Genomic DNA, 25,711 nt, shown 5'->3' with positions numbered 1-25,711 from the left:
GCAGGGTCCTATAGAAGAGCCCGCCCACATTAACTTGCTTCAGCTTCTCAAGCTGCAGCAGTGGGAGTGGCTGGTGTATCTTACAGAGATGGTGGTGTTGAATGTGTTACGCTGCACTGGCATGTTTTACCTAGTGCAGTCAACAGTGTCATCAGTGTCGCTATTTCTGGCAGGTGCCTTCTTGCTGCCTTCCATGGGAGGGACAAGAGTGTCTTCTGGAGCTTTGTCTGCGCTGTGCATTTTCTTACCAGTGTTTTAATTTCTAAATCTCATACAGGCTTTGTGCTTAATTGATGTAGAAGTAAATGTTAGCTCTTATGTTTCCTATAAATACATTGCATGATTTATTACAGTCAATTTGTATACCTTTACGTATCTTGGCTGTATCTTAAGATTAGCCAACAGTACTGGCAAACTTCTGTTATTTCAGGATGGTGAAGATTTGATGGATGAGAGTGTGCTGAAATTCTACACTCAACAGTGGGAAGATTATAGGTTTTCAAGCAAAGTATTGAATGGGATATGTGCCTACCTCAATCGACATTGGGTGCGTCGTGAGTGCGATGAAGGTCGTAAAGGAATTTATGAAATTTATTCGGTATGTAGCTTTTCAAAGTGAATGACTTATCCATTCCATCTGTCATGTTTATGTTCTCATCCTGCAAATCGCTCCTTGAAATTTATATGAAGTTCATAGAAGTTTTGAAGAAGTGAGCAAAGCGGGAATCTCCCTGATTTCCCTACTCCCACCGTAGTATATTTGTAAAAATTCCATAGATCTAAACCTGTGAGATGTTCAGTCTGCCTTATACTCACCGGGGCTACCAATATTAGACTGTCAAGGGTTGTCTGTTTCATAGTATTTGCTGCTTGTACTGCTGTCTGCGTGCATCATCAGCATGGCCTTGTCATTCCACATGAAATTCAATCAAGTGTTTCAAACACAGAATGGAGAAGTAAACTGCATATTTTTCTGTTGACTTCAATACATCTCTGCAAACTTCTTAGCATCCAAGCTGCGAAGATTTAGTCAACATTTGGTTTGTAATATAAGTTATTTTGGTACCGTTCTGAAAGGTCGATCTGTGCTCTTGATAATTTTTTTTTGTAATTTAATATAAATATGGGAGGAACGTAGCAGAAGTTCTGTATCTTGGATAACTAAAAGCACTTATTGTTAAATAAAGGATTTTTATTGTCATTGCTGGTAATGCATTAGGAAGTGATGTGTCATTTTACCACTTCACTAAAATAACTTTGCATATGGTAGAAAAACAGTTGGTATCCTTACTTCCCTCCCTTTTCGGTTCACTACCCTAATGCTAAAGGATTGTGTCAGCCTGAAAACTTCCAATGAAAAAAGCCTGTGCTGTGAAAGTAACTTGTGGTGTTTGTTAGAGTTGGCATGGGATCACTGTAGAAAAAGGGACATCTTAGGCACAGTTAGTAATAAAGCACATAGCACTTGTATTGTGAAGCAGTCTTGTTGCATGAGAAATGTGTGCCAAAATATAATGATTAAGAATGTTATAATTATTTAGCAAACTTAGATCAGCTTACTGTAACAAGTTATCCTGCATGTATCTGTGCGTATATATAAATATTTTCTTTATTACGTCTTTTGTCTCCCTTCCTTCTAGCTGGCCTTGGTGACCTGGAGAGATTGCTTATTCAGGCCACTAAATAAGCAGGTATCCATATATCTGTCTATCTATGTAGGTTAAAAACTGTGATGTTATTTTATAGGGTTAATTTTATATGCTGTTAGTAACTGTTCCAAGATGGATTTGAGGAGGGAATAGGCAAGTGTTGACTCAGAAAATAAAAGGGAGCCTTCTGCTTCCTCTCTGTGATGTTAAAAAGAAATATTTTGGGGGAATGGGCTTTTCAAAAATCAAAACTAGTCGGACTGTAATTACATTGTAGAACTCAAAGGTGTAGCATACTCCGTGATGTTGGTAGGAACTGTGTATGTACAGGTCTCCTTAAATTTTGTTTTCAAGGAGCTTGACTTCTCTTGAATATAGGAGTACCCTCCTTATTAAATACTGTGCTTGCCCTACCAGTTGCTTTCCCTGGGCTTGACTTACTTTTTAATCTCTGTTTTCTAAGGTAACAAATGCTGTGTTGAAATTGATTGAAAAGGAAAGAAATGGTGAAACTATCAACACAAGACTGATCAGTGGAGTTGTACAATCTTACGGTAAATGAGATGTCTTTTAAACAAATATATATCCCCAAACAGAGCCCATCCTACCTCCCTGGATGTCCAGGAAAGATTTCTACAGTAAAATAAACACAGTTATATATTGTTTAACTTCCTGTTTGTAGGGACATTTGGCATTATTTTAGTTGATTGTGCCATGTTTGTAAAGCTTGGAAGCACAACTGATAGATAGAACTAACTGATAGATAGAATGAACTGATAGATGTTCATTGTCTACAGATAAGTTATGTAGGAGCTAAATTTTGAAGTAGGTTAGCATAGTAGTTTACAAACTGAGTAGGATTGGTTTTTGCAATTTGCATGAAGTTGAGAGTTTTGCCATGATTATTAATGACCAGTTTCATTAATGAAAAAATAAAATGTACACATAACCTGGAACTCTAGGAGGAAGAAATGGAAGGGGAATATGTACTAGCTTTTGAGATAACTGAAGTTTTCCAAATTCTATCATCCATTTAGTAATGTATCGGAAAGTGTAGTTTACATGAGTAATGTCTTGTGCTGCTTGTTTTTTAAATGCAAAAATAAATGGATACTTTTAAAAGTTTTTAAAAGTAGTGCCAATATCATTCCAGTTGATGACCTTCAAATTTGATTAGTTTCAAATTAGAAGGAAGGTACCTATTTATTTGCAAGAGACCAATTCATAATAGATGATTTTGTCATTACTTGCTTTTTCTTTCGTAGTGGAGCTAGGGCTGAATGAAGATGATGCATTTGCAAAAGGACCTACATTAACTGTCTATAAAGAATCCTTTGAATCTCAGTTTCTTGCTGATACAGAGAGATTTTATACACGAGAAAGTACTGAATTCTTGCAACAGAACCCAGTTACAGAGTACATGAAGAAGGTGAGTTATTCAAGAAGCTTTGCGATTATTTTCTGGATGCAGATATTTTTAGAAGTAACAGAGTATAAATTTCTGGCTTTTATTGCCAGTTTCATAAAATGGTGATTATTTTACAGAAACAGTTAGCTCTTTTTCCTTGTGGTGATTTGCTTCTGTGTTTATCTGGTCTGAAGTTTGACTTCTTAGTGTATTTCACTAAGTACGTTGAAAGTCTGAAACTTTCTGAATGGGCAAAACAGAAGAGAACGTTGAAATAGATTCAGATTTTGTTAGACTTCAGCCCACCAAAACAGTCATTTTTGCTATATACCTACAAGTTTGTCTCTATACAAGGAACTATGTTGGCACATTTATTGAAATTTCTTCTTGAGCGAGCTGCCCAAGAAAGTAGATCTCTAATTAACTTTAATTATCTCTGAGTATTTTATTGTAATGAACCTTTCACAAGACTTCTGATCAATAAAGGCCAGATTTAAATTCTGAAATGCCCTGTCTGCGATCCTCCAAACCAGAGGCTAAGTAAAAGCAAGCTGGATAAACATTGACTATTTCTGGCCTGATTATTGGGTCGGTCTTACTGAATGTAAAATAGATTGGTCATCTTCCGTCTTGGACAAGTGCTACTTGATGTATTATTTCTCAGCACAATTTCTCATTTTCTGAATTGCTACGTGTTTTTTTCCCCTTTGAGTTTAATTTTAAAAAGAACAACCTTTTGAGTAGGTAATATGCAGGTACACTTCCCTCCCTGAAATAGCTTTGTGTTTCTTTTGTTTAATTCTGTTTGCTGTGGAACACATCCGTTCTGAGTCTTGGCATTGAAGTCAATGATTTACCCAAAAAAAGACTAGGGAGTGGAAGTCCTAGAAATAATACAGTAAAACAAATCTTGCTTTGAGTGCACTGAAACAGTTGCCCTGTAGTTTCCAGACGTACCTGTATTTCCTTTGCTGTTGTTATTGAATTCATGATTTTTGCTACTTCCCTTTCAATTTGTCCTTAAAAAATATGCAAAAATAGAGTAAGGGAATTTTAGTCACTGATAATCTGAATGACTCACTCATCCAGGCCTCTCTGGTACAGGACAGTAAAAAGCTGTCTGAAGGTCATTGCTATTTCCAGAACTAGAGATTAGTGGCAAGTAGAAAAAACTTATTAGTACACCAAACAATCTTTAACACTTTAGAACTAAAATCCACAAAAGAGCAACTTGCTGTGCTTGAAGCTGATGTTGAAGTAGAAAACATATGTAAAGTTAGCAGAAGGCAAGGGAAATCTTCAGCAAGAAAGTGTGTGTGTGTGTAGCCTTAAGTCTCTGTTCAAATTTGTACATTACAAAGGTATACAAGCTATTCTGGCTGTCTTGACATCTTCTTACAGATAATGTGTGTAAATTGAAATCCAGCTGAACAAGAAACTCTGTTTTCATTACTTGTTTCCTGAGATTTAACTGATGAAACTGAAAAAGATGTGTATTAGACACCACAGCAAATATGATCAGAGCTCGTAAAGTGATACAAACTAAGGGATGTAACCTAACAAAAAGGGGAAACATTAACTGAAGCTCTTTAGCTAAATCACTGAAATAAATTGACTGATTCCGCTCGTCTATGCACTCTGCTGGAGAGATCAAGAGACGGTGTGCAAGTTTTAAAAACTATTAATTTAAAGTTCACGTATGTCTGTCCTTCAGTTTCACCCTGCTTCATTATGCATAAGGCATTCGTAACATTTTTTACTTAAATGTGAGTAGACCATTTTGTAAACTTCCTAATTTTTTTCAGTTTGAGTGTTGTAATCTTGCTTACCACTTAAATGCCTGGAAAACAGTTGTACTCCCCGTAATTATTACTCAGGTTTTGCGAGAATTAGAGTTCTTTTCTGTTACAAAATGCCCTAAATGCTACTGATGTGAAAATCTGAAAGTTGTCCAGCAGTCACATGGCATATGTACTAGCAGTAAGAAGGTCTTAAAAGTCATCTGCTGGAAGTATGAACCAAGTAATTTGCTATTAGTACACATAACTTGACTTTCTCACTGCAGCACTGTGCATTGAGTTCTAAGAGGGGGTAAATAGTTATAGCATTGCAAAATAAAAATAAAAAAAAACTATTGGAATACCATGGTGCGCACCAGCATAACAGCAGTGTTACCATGATGTAGTAGAATCCTAGCCTTTTCTTGTAAATGTACTTAATGAAATCTTAATTAGAATTAGTATATGTGTATGTAGTTATACAGGCAGACTTACTGAGCTTAGAAGGATTGTGAATTTTTCTTCTCAGGCCAGAACTCATGAGTAAAGCTGTCATGGCCTGATATGCTGTAGGGAAAAAGGTCAGTATTTCTTAAGATTGTCCCTTGAAATAAAGTATCAAACTGAACTCCTGATCTTTATTGCTAAAATGGCCAAAGATACTGTTGTGTAGGCTAATTATTTTCCCCTTGTTTCTGGAATATGACTTTAAAAGGAAAATGGAAGTACAGGAACGTAAAAAGTGAGGGGGTATAAACATACCTGATGTCAGAATGAATATTGATTTTCGTAAAGGAGCTTAAAGTGAGAGATGACTGTTCATGTTAAAAGTGAAGGTCTGAGAGTATTTTAAGCAGCACAGTTAGAAATGGCAGAATTTCCTGAACTACGGAAATACAGAATTGATTAAATGTAAGATCAGTTGTCCTACTAGTCTTATTCCAGTTTCTAGCATTTGCTGTCATTAAGGAAGTTAGTTGCTACTTCTTACTTGTAAGAAATTGGCAAGTACTCTGAAGCATGAGCTTATATCCATTCTCAAACTGTTGATTTTTTTTTTTTTTTTCTTTTTGCCCCCACACTTTGGCCTGTACTGGCTTAACCGTAGGCAACAGTAATCCAGGACCATTTCATGAGAGCTAAGTGCAAAATTGTTATAGAAATGAGTGTAGCTAACACCAGCAGAGATTATTTAAAGCTGTCTGTATACAGTGCAGTGTACTTGCAGTGAAATTGTTCTTTATTGTTGTCCACTGTGATCTTTCACGCCTAATCAATATTCAGAATTACTAGGAAAATGCAATAATTTAATTCCTTCTCTTGTTGACATTATTCATTTAAATAATTTGGACTGATAAGAAGACATACGCACTTTATCCCTAACAATGTGCTGCAAGTACAGATGGCTTGTAAAGCGAATCTTTTAAGGCTTTTGCAAACAAAATAGAGGTAATCGTTATATAAACAACTTCAGTTTTACATTTTTATGTTAAGTACTGTTCCTCTAGTGGCATTTAGAATTTTGGTCTAGAAAATATGCATATGTAGCATTTCATGTGCCAAATTAAATGCTAGTATAATATAAATTATTCTTGATTATTGGGAAGCTTCCATGGAAGGATGTAGATGAGAACATTCAGATGTATTTGCCAGGGACATACTGTTAAATAGTAGTTTTCAACTCTAGTTTTGTGGAGGTATGAAGTAGCTTCATGTTTGTCTTAAATAAAGCTATTTCTGTAGCTAGAGAGCTTCCTGATGCTAAAACTGCCAGCATCCCATGTAAGCGGCTTTCAGCATTTTTGACAGCAGATTTGTCTGTAAACTTTTTATTTGGAAGTAAAGGGAAAACAATTTTGCTGTTGTTCTCCCCTCACTTAAACAGCGTATATTATTATCATCAACATAAGCATTAATTCAGCCGGGGGGTCACATTATTACCAGAAAAATAACTGCTTAAGTAGGTGGACCATAACATGAGAGAGGTTTGATTTTATTGTTGTTTTCTAGGTGAATTTACTAAATAGTCATCTGATGTGTGCTTTCTGCTGTTGGGTTTCTGTTCTGCCTTCCATGCAGGTTTCATGTTTACCTTTCTGTTCTGTAGGCTGAAGCTCGCCTTCTTGAGGAACAGCGTAGAGTTCAGGTATATCTCCATGAGAGCACACAAGATGAATTAGCACGAAAATGTGAGCAAGTTCTTATTGAAAAACACCTGGAGATATTTCATACAGAGTTTCAGAACTTGTTGGATGCTGACAAAAATGAAGGTAGGACATTCAAACATTGATTTTAGGCTTAGAGCTCCTTCTTAATTATTTGTGAATGATGTAAATTCTGGTGATGGCTAAATGTGACTTCTACAGAAATTAGATTAAAGAGACAAGATAGACACTAAACTGATGGATTAAATTGAGGTGGCTGAAAATATTGCCTCAAGGAACCTTTTCTCATCCCAGATATTAAGGCAAAACAGCACTAATTTTGATTTCTCAAAGGCTGGAAGAGCTTTAAGAGCACTTGAGGCATCCTTCCAGCAGGAAGTGAAGCTTGCATGAGACACATGTGAGGCGGAAAACAAGCTAGTAGTCTTACCACCTGTTTCAGTTTAATCCATGAATTTTTGAGTCCACGATGAGATTCAAAAATCCAAGCTGCCTACAAGTATGTATAGGGAATATTAAAAGAGGAGTAGAAGCAAATAAGAGAATAACTTCAAAATATAGTACCTAAAATATATAAAACTGCCTGTAGAGCACAAGGAAAGGGTGGAAAATATTAATTGAAGAAATAATTTTAGCTGTGAAAATGAGTCTTAAGTTCCACTAATGGATCAAGATTATAATTCCATAGAGAACACAGGCTCGTCTGCAGTTCCTCTTAAGGTACAGATTATCAAAGAGTTTAGCTATCTTTAAGGAATTGTTTTTTATGATTTTATTTCAGGAGTTAATGCTTAGCATAGAATAATAGTCAAAACTAGGGCCAAATCATTCCTGTGCGTCATGCAGATGACGGGATGAATGATGTTACTGATTTTTTCATTTGGGCAATTAGGTCTATATAGGAAGTTAAGGTAAGGTTCTGTAGCTGAAATACTGCTTTTAAGAAAGTTACAAAATTTAAGAGATACTACACGATTAAGTTACTGTTGATGATACTGTTCATTTGAGAGTTGTAAATTGCAACTATGATTCTCTTTCTTGATAGATCAACCTTAAAAGAGCAACTGTGAATAATTAGTTTAATCATCATGCTGATAACTAAAAGATGCTTCAAAATAGAAAAGGGTAGTTCATTCGGCACGATTAGTAGGTCAGAATTTACCTGTTTCAAATGTAAATAAAAGGGGTTTTTTTTATGCTGTACTTGAGTTTTTAAATAAACATACTTACTCTGTAATTGGAAGGCATTTTGATATAAATGGATGTTGGCTAGTAAAATGACGTTATAAATGTATTCTGATAATAGGAATAGTAATAGCACAAACAAGGAACTTCTGGACTCGGGAGGCCTTTCCAGGTTTTTCTTGTTTCCCTTTATCAAGTTTATGGGTTATGTGAGCCTTTAATACAGTCATGGTTAAAAAAAGGAAAAGGACTACTTTGTGTCTTGGGCACCATCTTTTATGTGTCTTTGGTTTTACTTTCATTTAGGTTATTTCTAGGATTCATTGGGCATTTTAAAATGCCTGATTTTTTTTTTTTTCTTCTTTTTCAAAATATTTCCTTTTCTCTTACAGGGCTTTGCTTCTGCAAATTACAGTAATTCGCTGGCCCTTTTTAAGTTTCATAAAGCCTCAAAATTAGAAACATTTACTTTGAAAGATTCTTCGAGAATTCATTCTTTAATTACTATAATCAGTTCACACTCAAATTTGTAATATACTAAAATAGCCTCTTGTAGACTGTCCTAAACTTGTAATAAAATCTTGCTCTCTATTAAAATATTTATTGCTTTTTTCTTGGAAGTACATTGGGTTTTAGGTCCTTGCATGTGAAATATGTTAAGCATATCCTATTACCGGCCACTCCCGTTGGCGTTCTGTAATTTTTTGCGTTGCGCAACTACTTATAAAGATTGTGGGACACATTTGTCATGTTACCTACTCACATCCTATGATACCCTTAGGAAATAATGATGTTTCTTGGGAGCAGGCTGTAATGGTTTAGGTGAAGTTACCATGTTAATCTTCCTTGAGGCTTTGTAGCATCTCTTGCATGTTTCACCAAATACAGACATCCTGGTGGACCAATCTGTGAACCTGTATTTGTAGGTTTGTCTAGAAGCAGCTTTTTAGGTCTATAGCATGTTTTCCTACTTTTCTTTCTATAATTCTGTGGGTAAAAGAGCGGTATTCTTATGTTATAGAAGTTCAGTATCAGGTAGCAAATGTGGGTTTTGGAAGGAAAAAAAAAATGTTTACTTCTCAAATGCAAAAGTTTAACCTTGCCAAAGTCCTAAGGAATGGAAAGCATTATACAGAAATGGCTGTGAATAGAGGTGTCATCACTTCACTGTTAAAGGCAGCAGGTTCCGTATGTTGTATTTTGGAGTTAAGTGCATGTATTGCTACCTAAGTGCTCATTAGCCCTTCAGAGAAGTCCTTACACTTCAGAAGTGCTCAATGCAGCTGACAGCCTTAGGATGGATTCAACAAGGTGAAATATCCTCATTAGTTTACAGTAACGAATTTGGTTGTTTACTTTTTCACACTTGAGTGCCTGTTCAGTGCGGGCAGGATTACAAGAGGTAACTTGTGCTTTTGTATACCTGATTTATGGCCAAATTAAAGTTTGCTTTTTTAAAAAAAAAGTGTTCTGCATTCAGAAAGTGCAAAGCACCTGCCTTGTTGAAAATGAATAATAAAACCAAAACCCTCTTAAATATTAGACTTCCTGAATTTACTAATTGATTTTGGCTTGGGTCTTGGCTGAAAACTGGTGAGGTTTTATTATGAGGCTTTAACATATGTGAAATGATGGTCCAGTTTTTTTTAACCTTTGGTTTTGGTTTAGTTTTGTTCCCTGGTAATGCTTATCAGAAGTGTTTCTTTCCTTATGATACAATTATTTCTACTGATATTCATTCAATTACTTAAACGTTTTTGAAGAGATGGCTTTATTGACAGTGCTTTATTGGAAGTAATTTGGTTTATGATGTTTGAGTTTACCTGCTCCATACATAACATATTGCCTTAGATTTCCAACCATGACATTACCACTAATGCTCCTGCGCTGCAGTTCATGCGGTTAGATATCTAAGAACTGTCCTGTACCTAATAAGATTCAAATGACAGTGGTCAATCGCAGAATGTTGTACTCTTAGCCAGCAGTAACACTAATGACAGTTGCAATTCATGGCAATGCTTCAAAACTTCATCTAAATAAGAGGTTTTTAACTCCATTTTTAAGTCATTGCACCTCTTCTGATTTATAGTTGTCTAATTCAAACTTAAATGCTTTTCCACATTTTAAGTCTTTTTTTTTTTTTTTCTTTCTTGAGACTTATGTAGCATTGTGAAGGTAGTAATATTTAACAGGCTGTTTTGTCTTGGACTAGTCCTAGCTTTCCAGGTTAGTGCCAAGATTTGATGTACTCTGTAGCTTTTTTGGCTGTAGTTTTTTGTGGCTTTTTACAGGAGCAATTGAATGTATGTTTTTGTTGATGATGGATGTTTAATTCCAATTGGCAACTTATAAATGAGAAATTGGAGTCGTACCTGGTACAAATGGGAGATGTTGGCTTTCCTGTTGTTTTTTTGTTTTGTTTTTTCCAGACTTGGGACGCATGTATAACCTTGTATCTCGAATCCAGGATGGCCTTGGAGAGCTGAAGAAACTTTTAGAAACCCATATTCATAATCAGGGTCTAGCTGCAATTGAGAAATGTGGAGAAGCTGCTCTAAATGCAAGTATCTCATCAAAATAAGCCTGTGTGTAGTTCCTGCCACTTTTACATTAGAGGGGACCGAATGAATGCTTCTTAGTGTAATTTGTTTGCTTATGTTTTCCATCTCAAAAATTTAATTTGTGACATCTAGATGATTCTCAAATGTTGACAGCAAGGTTAAAATAGCAGTCATGTTGCTGTGTTGCTGCTCTGATTTTTTGGGGATTTCCTTTTAAGTTTTTGCTCCTTGTCAGGGTATCATGCTGACTGGAAAGCTGTCTGTGCAAATACAACATCCTATACTTAGTGGACTTTCAGGTGTATTTCTGTTTCAAGAAGCATAAGCTCTGGTGGACTATTTTATTTCAGAAGAATTTCCCAGAATACTGAAAACTTTCTCCAGGAAATTGCTTATCTTTGGTAGGGGGAAGCCTGAGATTTGTATGTATTATTTCTTTTTATTCCAACCATTTACAAGAACTCCTCCTGACCACAGCATTTCTTGTTTCTATTTTATTCCTCTTCTTTTCCCACGCCTTTCTTCTTAATTTTCATAGCAATATCTCTGCCTGTCTCCCTTGGGAACCAGCTTGCCTAAGATTCTTCCAATATCTTTCGCTCCACAGTATCACTACTCATCATTGCCTTGTTGCCCTTCTATCACACTTCAGTAGAATTGATTCTGCCTAACTTCATTTACTCATACTCTGCCTAAAGAGACATTCAGCTGGGCAAATGCTTCTCCATTTCTTTGTAGTCAGTGGAGAGAAATAGTCATACTAGCTTGACTCACATGGCTTATTTTAGATTTTTATTGCAGAATGAGTTGTGCTCTAGACTCCCATTAATTTTGTTAATGAGAATGCCCTTCAGTCGGAAGATGACTGCTTTTAGTGCCTACAGTTATGAGGGTTTGAGTCCTTGTAGTCAGTAGATGCATTTCTGAATGTCTTTCAAGTCCACTAGAATTTCTTGTCTAGGAGGTTCTCAGTAATCTCAATTCTTCATCTCACGCATGGCGTTAGATCAGTGGTCCATGTAGTCTGTCTGTATTCAGTGGTAACAGGAAATTTTTTTCGGTATCCTGATACAACCCTGGCCATCTCTTGCCATTTGTTGCCAGCATCCAGAAGACTTAGGATAGGAATGTTATGGGAGCACCTCCATGCCCAGTCCTTTTATTTTTGTTTATGGACCTGTTGTCTGCGAGTTTGTGTAATTGGTTCTTGAACCTGATGATACTATCTACTCACAACAGTTTCCTGTGGCAGCAAGTACCGCAAGTCCACTGTCTTTTATGTGAAAATGTTCTTTACTCCATCTGTCTTAAACTTTTCCTATGACTTTTATCAAGTGCTCCTTAGTTATAAAACATGGCTTTTGGTGATTGTTTATCTTTTCAGTCATCCTTCTTAGTCATATGCCTGTTCCAACTTCTAATCTGAAGTTGGAACTGAAGACTTGTAGCCATTTCTGTTGTATAGTAGCTGCCCTGTCTGGTGCTTACGTTGCTCTTCACTGTTTCTACTCTGACTCCATTCCATCTTTATTGATATGCAGAGATCAGTAATTGCACATAGGACTCAGTCTGTGAGTGCCATAAACTTGATGTTTGTTGGCATTTGGCTGCCACTGAGTTTTGAGTGGACAATTTTTAAGAACTGTCAACAGTGACCAAGGTCTCTGTACTAAGTTGTATCTAGTGGGGATACACCTGGTACATTGTTACTACAGATTTATTTCAAGGGTTTCTTCTATAGCAGCTGCCTTTTAATGATTGTCCAGGTCTCTCAGGTCTGATTCAGATTGAGCTCATGTCATTGAAAATGTCCTTCTTGGAAATGTTTGCAATGATTAAGTGGTTTTGTATTATAGTATATCATGTAGTACGCTCTGCACTCTGGTTGCTGCCAATGAAAGCTTGTGCTAATGTAAGTCCTGGACATTGGACCTAAACTAGTCTGGATCTTATTCTACCTTTTAAAACGTTTCTAATGCCTTGTATGCTTTCTGTGTACTTTCCCCATAAAAAACTTGCTTAGGCCAGTGAGTAGCTCCATTTTGGAGGAAGTAGAAAGCAGAAAGTCAACAGGTTGCAAGAAACGATCTCTCTTTAATTGCAGGATCCAAAAATGTATGTACAGACAGTGTTGGATGTCCATAAGAAATACAATGCTTTAGTCATGTCTGCATTCAACAATGATGCTGGCTTTGTGGCTGCACTAGACAAGGTAAGTATATGTAGTGGCATATGGTGAACGCTTTTCTCTATTCAGTGTTTTGTCTCCCAAAATTTCACTGTCTTTTGTGATTTATAGGCTTGTGGTCGATTTATAAATAATAATGCAGTGACAAAAATGGCTCAATCATCCAGTAAATCCCCAGAGCTACTGGCACGATACTGTGACTCTTTACTAAAGAAAAGGTACGTCCTCAAAGACAAATTATTATTTCAGGATTGCTTTTGTTTTAAAAAGTTTTAGCGAATGAAGTTTTATGTCTTTGGAAACAGAACTTAATGTTTCAAGAAAAATTAATTATATCACTTTTGAATAGAAAGATTTCATTAGGTCTGTTTCTAAAGATTATATGGAGTTTGCTTCTTTTTTAAGGAAGAGGGTGGGGGAAATAATAAAAGATACAAAACCTTTCTTTCCTTACAGGAAAGAAAGTTATTGGTTTTTTAATCAAATGGAAAGGGATTTTAGGCTTTTTTTCCCAAAAATTCAAGTTGTGCTATATGCTGTAAAGAGGAGATGCATATTCCCTTTTTCCAATAAAAGTCTTGCTTTCCTCATGTTGTTTTCTCTGTATCTTCTTGTGTCTGGGCAGAAATTGAGGAGAACAGAAACTGCTTTCTAACCTCTCATGGTTCATAATTTAAGGTATTTGGCTTCAAATGATTCAGCAGCTCATATGTTGAGTTGGTATCAGTTCACTTCATACTGGATTGGTGTCAGTTTTGTCACTGGCAACTTTTCTAGCTGTTTCAGGGGAGTTAAAGAACCACCACCAAACAACCCAATACCAGAAAAGCTTGCCCATTTTTCCCTCCCCCATTCCCTCCTTACTTCAGCAAAGGGTTTATTTTCCCCTTTACAAGTACCGGCTTTCTGCAGAGTAGATTTGGTGTATGCCTGACAGACAGGCATGATACAGAGGAAGACAATGTGGTGCCACCTGATCTCTCACCCAGTCAAGACCCAGCTGTCTGAGCTGTTTTCTTTTCACTGTACTGTCTAAGATAAGAAATGAAGATAACATTTAACAGCAGAAAAATGGCAGGATGAGAGAGATCCGTGTTTAAACTCGTAAATCCTGAGAACTATCAGGCTGTTGGGAAGTCCTGAGCAATTCATGGTCCAGGATTTCAACCTGTTGTTTAAAAATAGTGTACAAAATGACATACTTCAGAATTCCATACGTGTGAAGTAGCAAAGAAAAGCATCCATTTCACTACAATGTTTCCTCTGTAAAGAATCTTTTATCCCAAAACTATTCAATCCATGTTCCTTTATTTATGAAATGTCAATATACATCCATGTGTTGTTTTAATTCAGCGGTTTTGGGACTCATTGAAAATGCACTGCTTTAATTGCAGCTCAAAGAATCCAGAAGAAGCAGAATTGGAAGATACACTCAATCAAGTGGTAAGATGTCCATAAATACAGTTCTCTTCCGTGTAAGCTTTGACAAGTTATTAATAATTGTCACGCAGTTCAGATGAAAGAAAACCTTTCATTTTTCATGTTTGATTTCTTTGCGTAGCATCTCAAGAATAATCTCTGTGTGGCTTGTTGATTGTATTTTTTGTTATTAAAAAATCCCCACCCCTTAGAGCAGATTTAAAGTGGCTAAATGGAATTCATGCTTTTACTTCTATTCTATATACACATATAATATATCGGAGAAATTATATATATTTTTCATGTAATTGCATATACGCACTACATATTTATTAATATATTGGGCTGTACATGAGTAATATACGGTTAATGTTTTTAAAATAGTATCCACGTTTCAAACACACCACCACTCACCCGTCTGCTCAAAACCACTATCCTTAAAAATTCAGTTGCAAATGAAGTAAATACTGTACAGCCTTTTCAAGACAAATGCGTTAGTATTTTTTTTTTCTTACAACTTTTCTTGGCTTTTCCAGATGGTTGTCTTCAAGTATATTGAGGATAAAGATGTGTTTCAAAAATTTTATGCTAAAATGCTGGCAAAAAGACTTGTACACCAGAACAGTGCTAGTGATGATGCTGAGGCAAGCATGATCTCTAAACTAAAAGTGAGTACTTCATGACTGTCCCATGATCTACCGTTTTGCAGGTCTTCAGGCTGCCTTGGAAAGCATTCATAAGTGTCCTTTAATTTCATTATTTTGTGTACAATAGAAAAATAAACAAACTAGGTCGTCTTTATTTGTTGTTGTTTTAATCTCCTAGAAGCTTAAAGTGCATGTCTGGCCAGTGGAGTTAGGATTAATTATCCTTAGCCAAATGAATAACATGGATATAATTAGCCAAAGGAATGGCTGCTGAAAAGTTGCTTAATTTCTCTAACGCTTGTTCATTCAGGATTAAGCAAAACATGAGCACGTTTGGCTGAGATGAGTACTCTGAGTAAGGGAAATACTGAACTTTATACATATTCCTTTAAGAAAATAGCCTCTGATACTGTGTTCTTCTCATTCTCCAATGTCAAAAATGTGTCTTGCTGATGTATCTGTGCTTTTAAACTACAGCAAGCTTGTGGTTTTGAGTATACCTCCAAGCTGCAGCGGATGTTCCAAGATATTGGTGTAAGCAAGGACTTGAATGAGCAATTTAAAAAGCACCTGACCAATTCAGAACCATTAGATTGTAAGTAATACATTTAAATAAGTTACTGTTGAGTAGTTTAGCTTCCTCTTATTTCTACAGAGCTAATTATATGAGGGAAATATTTGATTTAGACATCATATCCCCAGAAGTTAGTGTTACTTTAATCACAGTAGCTAGCATTTTTAAATTAGTCTTTTAGGCCTTTACTTTGTCTTCTAATAGCACTTTATATCTTCTGTTATGGGTAGCCTCCTCGTGATTTTGCAGCTCATGTTTTAGGTATGTAATTAAATTAAGTTGAATCCTGTCTTGTCTTTTTTTTTTTTTTTTTTAAATTGGAAGGATGTTTTTCTTTAAACAGTTTTGATTTTGAGTACAACATGGCTTAAATTCATACTTCTGCAAGAGTTTTAAGGAAAAATGGATGTTGTGTTTTAGGTTGCTAGACAGCCCTGTCACTTTTCTTATGAAGAAATATTTTTTTCATTGAAGCACGTTGAAACGAATTCTTCAAAGAATTTATAATTATTTGTTGGATTAGATTTAGAGTTGTTTATTGTCAGGCTTAAATTTTACTTAGTTTTCACATTATTCACACTGACTTGCACAAAATGCCTTACAAGTATAAATGTGAAATGTTTGTTCTTGCAGTTGTGGAGTGGTGAGATATAGTTACATGTAAGAATGAACTCTTAATATTTTTACACTTGCATCTTAAAAGAGAAATTCGTTGTGGGGATAGAAACAGAGTACTAACTAACAACAATTGAGAGAAAATTAAATGACTGCCACAGTAAGCCTAAAGCCATCCAACTGCAGCAACGTATCTTACACTTGGTTTATGGTCTGGATTTAAGAAAATATATATTGCTTAATGATTTTTCACCATGTTAGTTTGAGGAAGGCATAACCATTTCTTGTTTGCGTTAGAACTGGAACTGCATGTTTGAAGATAGGGTGGGAGCACGAGGAGGCGATGCAGCTCAGCCTCTTGATGTGTGTTCCGCTCTCTTTCAGTGGATTTCAGCATCCAGGTGCTGAGTTCTGGATCGTGGCCGTTCCAGCAGTCCTGCACGTTTGCTCTGCCGTCTGAGGTGAGGTGCTTGCACTTGGTACATCCGAATGTGGAGTGAGTATGTGAGAAATTTTGTTTTACAAGACTGGAAATGTCTCTGTGGTGTTTGCCTATTTGGCTGGAAGATATTTGGAACAAGATAAGCGAGTAAGCTAGTAGGAGGGAATTGTGTGCAACTATTTTCTCCTGTGGAAAGACCCTGGTTAATGAATCTTTCTTCAAAGCATTCAACAATAACTGAAGCAAATCTTTGTTAGCGTATTTTTCTGTGTATACGTTTATTTAAAAACTTTCTTTCCATTGCTTCAGCTCTGTCCAGTAAAATGTATAGAAGTTATAATCTTACTGAATTTGAGAAATAAGTAACTGCTGTTACCTGCAGGATGAAGGCAGTTAAAAGAAATTGCCTTTTTCGCATTGCTTAATGCATCAAAAAAGGAAGAATGGAACTTCGGCGCTTTTCTAGGTTTGTAGTTAACGATGCTTTAAAGCAAAAACTCATAAAAAGGGGAAATTTTCATCTAGTCTGAAGAGTTTGAATACTACGCATTTCTGTTTGTCTTATTCAGACAACGTGGCAGTCGAGGGTGATTGGATTTGTTTCTCCTTTATTAGTTCAAAGAACATGTTCTAGTTAGGGTAAATGAAAATAAATAATCTTTGTTGTTGGTTTTATACAGTTAGAACGGAGCTACCAGAGATTTACTGCATTTTATGCCAGTCGTCATAGTGGAAGAAAATTAACATGGTTGTATCAGCTGTCCAAAGGGGAACTGGTTACCAACTGTTTCAAAAATAGATACACGTTACAGGTAAGGATAACATGATACCAGTAGAAACATGTGGTGATAATGGCATTAGGAGAACAAGATGCAGTTGATCATTTAAAAGATGTGTTCACACTCTGCTCCACTGCACTTATGTTTTCTGGATGAGCTGCTCAGCCTCTTTACTCCTCATTTGGAGATAATTGCTTTTCCTTACTTCAAAGGACTGTTGTGTAGATAAATGTGCTGCAAGTGGTCAAGTATGTAGTTGATAAAGCAGTGGAGTTGGTGTGAATACCTGTGCCTGCACACAAACTAATTTTGATAGATAATACAGTGAATTGAGCTGTATTTTGCTTGTATCTCAAAATATTCATTAACAGCCTGTAGTGATGTATCACAGTTAACTATTTTAAATCATTCGGTTCCTTAATTGGGGAACTTCGTATGTATACACACACATATATATATATGTTTAGGTACTCTTTATGATGCTCAAGTGCATTCATTAGCTTTACTCCTGTGAGTAATGCTACTGGCTTTAAATAAAGCAAAGCACAGATGCAAGATGTGATGGCTACAGATTTGTGTATGATTGAAGTGAACATAAATGTTAGCCCTCCCCAGATGGTTGCTGGTGTTAATCTTAATAGAACCTTTATTGTAGCTTTGATTTTTTTTTTTTTTTTTTTACTGTAATGACACTGAAGATGTATCTTTAAAAGAATATTGACTAAGAAGGGGGAATATGCTAACTTGTGGTTTAAACAGGTGTTGAACTGGGTTGTGTGAGACAACTGCAAACTCTTTGCATAAGGTCTCATGCTGCTTATACTTTCACGTCTGCTTTCTCTCAAGAAGTACACAGAGGAGAGGAGTTCACAACAGTGAGATAATCTCAGACTTTAAACTTGTCATCAACATATGTTAACCCTGTGGTGATAGACTCAAATAAGCCACTGATAGCTGCCTTGTCTATAAATTTGGTTTCATTATTCTGCTGGAGTTGGAAGAGTTGTGAGCATGAATTTAGTAGTCTGTAGGCTTCAATGAAGATTAAATGGGTAAAAGTGGGAGATTGACAGGGGAAAAGAATTACGAATCGTATTAGCAAGTAGAAAGATAAGGCTTTGACACCATAATAAACGATGTGACAAAGTGTCTGCAGCTAGTTAAATTATCATAATCTTGGGGTTTATGTATAGATAGTGCTGGAAGGTAGAGTTCTGGTTGTACAAGTAACATCTGATTTTTGTGTATTGTGTAATGATAAGCAGGAGTTGGCTATTTTCTGTTGTCCAAATATTCCAGTATATGTATTTAACTCATAAATTTCAGGCTGTTCAAATTCAGAAAGTACTCATTCTCATTTTCTGATTTCCCTCCTCTCTTTTTTATCCTCTTTTTTTTTGGGGGGGGGGGTTCTGTTAGGCATCCACATTCCAGATGGCGATTTTACTGCAGTACAACACAGAAGATGCCTACACTGTGCAGCAGCTGACGGACAGTACCCAAATAAAAATGGTAGTGATTTTGCACATTTGTCATATGAACAAATATTTTTGCTCTTCAGGGCTCTTCCTGATATCATAAGAAATTGGGATTAGACATGCTTGAACAGCAAGAGTCTTTTTCTGTCCTGGAGGAGACAGATATGTTCTCTTTTTGGTCAACTTACTTGCCTAGTTTAGTTTCCTGTAATCGCAACTGCCTAGTTTTCTGCTGAATTTTAGTGTGTATATAACTGACTGTTCATGACTAGAGTGAATTGCCTAGCTTCCTGCTGAGCTCTGGTAGTAAGTTTTCAGTGTTTCACTACATACGCTTCAATATTAAAAAAACACGTTCTAGGAAAAACAGCAATTTCATTAAATGATTTATCTGTGCATCTGTTCTTTACATCTCAAGGCTTATATGCCTGAGCCTACTAAAATCTGCAGTTTCATTGGCTCACTCTTTCCTGTGGAAAAAGTTGTTTCCTCCTTTCCTTTCCAAGGAGACATAGCCTATGGTTTATGTGGCATCTATGTCCTTTACTAGTAGGTTTGAATCAAGGCTGCTGGAAAGCTAGGTCATTCCTAGCCAGTGAGATATTTACTTTTAGAAATACGCATCCAGGAAGTTACTCCTGCTGCTGCTTTACAGCAAATTCTGCAATCTTTTGGGGTTGCCATTTATTATAGACTCTTATTTACAGGTAGATAGATAAAATAGAGACGTAAAATAAATATTTGGCTCAAATTACGGGCCAAACTCTTCATAAAGTTTGAGAACTGACTGCATGAAACCCAGAAGACTTCTGCTGTGATAAAACAGCAGCTTTGCCAGCCTCCACAGAACAGAAGTGTAGCCATCTGGGTGACTGAGCAGCAACAGTGACCAGGACAGATCTTTGGTGTAAGCAAGAAAAGAAAAATGTTCACCAGAAAGCAGAGGGTACTTGCTGTCTGAGGTTAAGTTTGCAGTGGTATCTATATTGCGATGGTTTGGGAAAAAAATATTTACAGTTATAAATCTGTTTGCAAAGTAGCTCCTAATACAACAACTGGAAAGATCTGTTGTTTGGAATTAGTCCTTTGAAAGAATTTGATGTTATTTGACTGAGTACGAGGGAAATATGTCTTAACACTCAAAAAGGGCCTTATTACATTTTATTTCTGTGAACTGTTTTTTTACTGCTTTTCCCCCCACCACACACACACACACTCAGTTTTGCAGTGTTGTGCATTCACTAGTTCTTAGTGTAAATAGGTGTATTCTTGTTGAAATAATTTAAGTGAGGGAGAGTTGCTGTCTGCACTGATGATATTTTCTGTAATTTTGTAGGATATCTTGGCACAAGTTCTACAGATACTGTTAAAATCTAAATTGCTTGTAAGTACTCTTGCTTTTTTTACGACCTTAACATTCAGCAGAATATGTTAATAAATATTTATCTACCTTATTTTTTTCTTACAGGTTTTGGAAGATGAAAATGCAAATGTTGATGAGGTGGAGTTAAAGCCAGATACCTTAATAAAACTGTATCTTGGTTATAAAAAGTAAGGAAAAACTTCAGCCGCATGCATCCCTTGTGTGATAAAGCTCCTTTCTCTTCATCTGCTTTCAAAATTTGGGTAAAACCTAATATACCTGGGGTGAAAGCTCCGGGGTTCAAGTGCCAATTCAAGTAGAGATCCAATGTCCTAGCTCTAAAGGAGACGGTTGACTGGTAGAGGAGATAGGGAAGGTTTTAGCTATCTGATTTGGACCGTCTTTAAGTCCGTCAGGGCTTGAACATATTTTCATTTCTCCTTTTTGTTCTTGTCTAATTCTTGCATAACTTAATTCTGGTAAGAACTTGGCTGTTTTTTACCAGGATGCATGACTTGCGTACACTCAGCAAAATACATTCTGTTTTATTAGGTTACAGTAGTGCTCAGTGACTAGAAAAGGTCAAAGTCTTAAATGTTCATCCACTAGAGATTCAAAGTCTTAAATGTTCATCCACTAGAGATAAGATCCGCAGGCGCATTTTAGAACTTCAGGGCATACAGTGATTAGAAAACTTAATAAACATGATTCTCAGTAGTTTTATTACCTACTTCAACCAGTGTGGCTTTCAACATTCGTGTGTTTTAAGCTGTTCGCTCTACTGTGGTGACTCTTTATCATGCTTACCAGAGCACAGATGTAAACACACATAAATTCAGTGAGTTCAGCACTTCCTGAAGATAACATCTCAAGCAGAAGAAATATTTAAACCGTTTAAATCTTTCCTTGTACCTTTCTTTATCTGCTTTCTCCCCTCCTTGACCAGTAATTAAAGGTTTGAGGATTCATGGTCGGTTAGGTTACTGTAGTGACGGAAGCAGCTCAGTGGTTCCAAAGTTGTGATGTGCAAGACTTACACTAAATAAATAACAAATCCCTTCTCCAGGGCCGCATTTTCCAGTGCTGCCAACAGGCTTAGCGCTGCCCCATTCTCTGCCCTGGTGCTGAGGCTCCTTCCCCACTTGTGACACAGCACCTTGTCTTGAAAGCGCAACCATGGGCACTGGGAGCGGGTGAAAGAAAGGCAGGATTCAATTTTACAAAACAAACTGATTTCTCCACATTATGGTCAGAATCCAGTCTGTAAATTAGAAAGGTGATTCTGTTTCCACTGACTTGCTTTGTCCCATTCACTGACTGGAAGCTTCTTACTAAATATAGAAATGTTTCAAATATAGTGTAATTGTACACCACTGATTTGACCTCAGATCACTAGGTTGGAGTCATTAAGTCACAAACAACCACCAAAAAGGTATTTTGGTTTGGGGTTTTTTTTGGTTGCTTGAGGCTTTTTTGGTTGTATTTATCTCTTTTTAATTTGAATAAGATTGTCTAAAATTTTCAGAAGTGCCAAAGTCCCCTTTTGTTGTAAAATAATTGTGGTGGTGGTGCTTTTATTTTGGAGTTGGGTTTTGTTTTGGGGTAGGGTTTTTTGTTTGATTGGTTTTTAAAGAAGCTAATTGTTTCATTAACTTCTGGCTTTCTTTACAGTAAAAAATTAAGAGTAAACATCAATGTGCCAATGAAGACTGAACAGAAGCAGGAGCAAGAAACTACACACAAAAACATAGAGGAAGATAGGAAACTACTGATTCAGGTGACTGGTATTGTAGAATGCTGCTGTGCTATCAACTTAGAATTACAGCTTTGTAATCCATTAGTGAAGCTTATGGAGGAGGTAGGGTGTCATTAATTTTTATTAGAAAAAAACATGCCCTTGCAGTGCACTGTAGTGGAGCTAAAAATGTATTTACAACACTCTTAAAGCTGATTAGAGTCTAACAGCACATTGGTGAGTGTTTGGGTCACCAGACCTCTGTCCTGGGTGAAAACTACTAACACCTCAGTAGTATAAACTTAACAGTGGTTTTCTGTCAGTTCATTTGGAATTCATTTGAGAAGCCAAGGGATGGGGAAGGAAATACAAATGTACTACTGAGAGGGCTGCAGAAAGGGTAAATATATAAGGAAGGCTTTCTGCTTAGATTAGTTTCATGTTGCTCTTTGTACCGGTTGGTGCTGTGGTTGTTGTGACTGCCCAGAAGCAGAATTCTTAAAATTCCTGTGTCAAACCCACTTCTGATTGCTCCATGCTGTGTAGAATCAGAGTTCATAAAGTCTGCATGAGTAATTGACGTTTGTAGGCACACTTCTCCCCACCTGCTTCTCGAGTTTGCTGTGGTGATGCTTCTGCGCTAGCAGACACGATCTGCTACAGAAGTAAAATGGCTTAATCCAGAGGGACAAGTAGTTTGCTCTTAAGCACAACTTTCTGACTTTGCTGTGCAGGCTGCTATTGTGAGAATCATGAAAATGAGGAAGGTTCTAAAACACCAGCAACTGCTTGGAGAAGTGCTAACACAGCTGTCCTCAAGGTTCAAGCCACGAGTTCCAGTAATTAAGGTATGAGAGAACTGCACCTCTGAACCTGTCCTGGGAGGAGGATATATAGAAACAAAACAGACGTTTCTGAATCAAAAAGGGAAGCTGAGGAGATGGGATGAGCAAGGATGGGTTTTAGAAACTGAAAAACAGTAGGAAATACTTAAACCAGAAGTACCAGGTTTCTGTTATGGCAATATGCATGTTTCTGTTGTTCTAAGTAGTAAAATAGCAGCATGATTGCATCTTCCCACAACAGTGCCAGTTTACAGCAGTCTCTGCTCCAGGCTTACCTCTTGTTCCTGGTCTGTTGTGGGAGTAGCACTGCTTGGGGGGCTCAGTAGAACAGGTCCCCGATCTCTTGTAGAATAAAGACGTTGGCAAAGGGATGTTGTGGTGTTTGTTGCCATCAGTTTGCTTGCTGGGCTCATCAGTGGTTTTACACCAACGCCCATGGGGACAGATGGGGCAAACAACGGGCACAGGAGAGCAGTTGCATTAACTGCTGCCAGTGCTGAAAGATGCACCCAAGGCAAGTCCTGAACTTACAGAAAGCACTCTGCATTTCAGTTTAACTATTTGCGGTCTCGCTATGCAGTTGCTTAGCATATTGATGATCAACGTTGATCTCCCAGTCACTGCCCTGGAATGGCATCAAGTAAGCGGAGTTCGGTTTAGTGGATTAGTAGAGTCCTGTGCTTGGATGTGGTCTGAAACAGGAGAGCATTTTGATTTGCCCTTTGCCTACTCCCATTCTCTACTTGGCATGAAACTGAGTGGCCAAAATTGTTCAAGGTTTGTAGCGACCACAGAGAGGGCTTTTCTGCCAGCGTGTAATCTCTTATGTTTGTTTATCCCACAGAAATGCATTGACATTCTGATTGAGAAGGAGTACTTGGAACGTGTAGATGGTGAGAAGGACACCTACAGTTACTTGGCTTAACATTTTTATTAGCAATTACTTGACTGTGTGACACTCGGCAAATAGGTATGTGATGGAAAGAATGAAAGCAACAGAACTTCATAGCAGCCACCCTGCTGCCATTTGGACCTCCCTTTTTAATAACTGAGACCAGGACTCCCATCGGCCAGTCTCAGATTTACATCAGAACTGCTCAGGATTGATACATTTCAAGTATGTAAATATGGACACCAATGCCATTTAACCTAATTTAAGAACAGAAAGGAATCAAACCCTTCTCCTTTAAGGGTTGCATGCTACTGCATTTAAATCAATACATTGGCTATATGATAAACAGCTGCCATCACAGGCAGCACTTATAAATGTTGGCAGCACTTTGAGAGCGAGTCTGAATGGACCCATGTGTAATCTGCTATGAAAAACCATTTGTATAGTGTGTTTCATTTTTTAATGTGTGATAAATAAAATGAAAAATTAAAAGATTTCTGTACAAGTTGCATTTGGTTTTGTTGTTTTAAGTTTCATGCTTTATCTTTCTAAATGTAAATAAAAAGGTATAATGGTTATGAAAGCTATATAAATTCGTTTTGCTTTTCCTCCTTTTCCCTGGTTTCTGGTGATTTAAAGCACATTTTGTGCTCTGGAGAAACTGTCACCCGTTATCAAATGTGCATTTTACTTTTTTTGTAGGAGGAGATGTCTGTGCTTTGAAAAGAAAGTTGTGGTAATTTCACAAGATATGGAGAATAGAAAATACTTACACTATACCTGGCAATACTCAGTCATCTGAAATCAGAGCTGGTTTGTTCAGTATGCTATATAATACAGCCTACCTGCCTCCATGCTGCCGTTTTCTTTGAGTAGAACAGAAAAACTAGAAAAACTGAGTGTGTGTTGTCAGCTTACTGAATGGCCCCAACCTTTGGCAAATTAATCATGTAATAGACCCGGAGAAAGAATCATGGAAAGGGAAATGCATAGAGGGAAGTTTACATTTGGGAAATGTGTTATCATAGGTGAAGATGGAAGAAAGCATGTTCAAATGTGTCCATAGCTTCTGGAGCTTTTGACATTCACACAGAGACTTACAGCTTGTAAGTTGATCAGCTACTAACTTCTCTGATGGAGAAGTCTGTGTCTCCAAGTAAGTTATTGAAAATTTCCTTTATCCATAGACATTTACTAAGACATAAAATGATCCAGAACTTGTTAGGAAAACAGCTGGAAACAGCCCAAGTATGAGCATGTGGAACCCAAAATACTATAGACAGTTCCTTCCTGAGGTTGAAAGATGTACGTGGGTTAATTCCCATTAAATGCAACCTGTGCTAGGAACTAAAAGATTTGAGTGTTACTATGCATGCAGTGATTGACCAGGCTGCAGAGAGGAGCTGTGCTTTACCCAAGTAGTGAGTTTTACGTTTTGTATTTCCCACCCACCCCTCCCCCAAAGTAAGGTAAGGGTTTATGAATTCTTAGTTTCTTACTTAGGGTACTGCAGAGCAAGATCACACCTGGCAGCCAAGTGCTGTACTGGGGAGTCTGGAAGCAGGCTCTGCTGAGCAGGGACTGGGAGCCTCACTCAGAGCAGAACGTGCACTGTCATTAGTGACAGGATTTATTGAAATCAGGTTCTCTCTAGTGTGTGCCTGTCCCCCCACCCAGCTGGCTTTGTCTAGAGCATCACAGTGTACTGAGCAGTAGGCTGCAGAGTTCACTTAGCTGGCAAATCGGAAATAAATGTGGTAGCCCTGTATGACACCCAAACAATCTATACAGTTTTGGATATAAAAATATACAAATATAAAAATATTTTTATATACATATAAAATATGTGTAGAAAGCAAAAGTGGGCTGGCTTACAGCTAACGAGGTGCAAAAGATAATGTATGGGCACTTACTGTTGCATTTAATTACTGAGCGAGTTGCTTCAGAGAAGCAGCAGTTGAGGGCTTTAGGTTATTGGAAGGCCACTG

At 37.1% G+C, this 25,711-nt stretch overlaps 1 protein-coding gene across 3 annotated transcripts in view; it reads left to right on the top strand.

Annotated features, from left to right (window-relative positions):
- The window catches only part of CUL1 (cullin 1), a 53,936-nt gene extending 29,638 nt beyond the window's left edge, over positions 1–24,298 (top strand). For 2 of the 3 annotated variants that reach the window (XM_054059056.1, XM_054059055.1), the window contains exons 4-22: positions 431–598; positions 1,641–1,691; positions 2,113–2,203; positions 2,915–3,078; positions 6,943–7,105; positions 10,615–10,745; positions 12,851–12,958; positions 13,046–13,152; positions 14,329–14,377; positions 14,890–15,021; positions 15,478–15,595; positions 16,574–16,650; positions 17,312–17,443; positions 18,830–18,922; positions 20,225–20,272; positions 20,357–20,439; positions 21,923–22,028; positions 22,721–22,834; positions 23,676–24,296. In XM_054059056.1, coding sequence (XP_053915031.1) covers positions 431–598; positions 1,641–1,691; positions 2,113–2,203; positions 2,915–3,078; positions 6,943–7,105; positions 10,615–10,745; positions 12,851–12,958; positions 13,046–13,152; positions 14,329–14,377; positions 14,890–15,021; positions 15,478–15,595; positions 16,574–16,650; positions 17,312–17,443; positions 18,830–18,922; positions 20,225–20,272; positions 20,357–20,439; positions 21,923–22,028; positions 22,721–22,834; positions 23,676–23,756 — 2,016 coding nt within the window. In that variant the 3' untranslated portion in view covers positions 23,757–24,296. Of the gene's footprint in view, positions 1–430; positions 599–1,640; positions 1,692–2,112; positions 2,204–2,914; positions 3,079–6,942; positions 7,106–10,614; positions 10,746–12,850; positions 12,959–13,045; positions 13,153–14,328; positions 14,378–14,889; positions 15,022–15,477; positions 15,596–16,573; positions 16,651–17,311; positions 17,444–18,829; positions 18,923–20,224; positions 20,273–20,356; positions 20,440–21,922; positions 22,029–22,720; positions 22,835–23,675 lie in introns of all 3 variants that reach the window. The other variant, XM_054059057.1, reaches the window with a different exon arrangement.
- Positions 24,299–25,711: the final 1,413 nt, after the last annotated feature.

This window comes from Cuculus canorus, chromosome 2 (genome assembly GCF_017976375.1).
Source record: "Cuculus canorus isolate bCucCan1 chromosome 2, bCucCan1.pri, whole genome shotgun sequence".
Taxonomy (NCBI): Eukaryota; Metazoa; Chordata; class Aves; order Cuculiformes; family Cuculidae; genus Cuculus; species Cuculus canorus.
The sequence above is the reverse complement of the archived record's forward strand: the minus strand, read 5'-3'. Positions and strand labels throughout refer to the sequence as shown.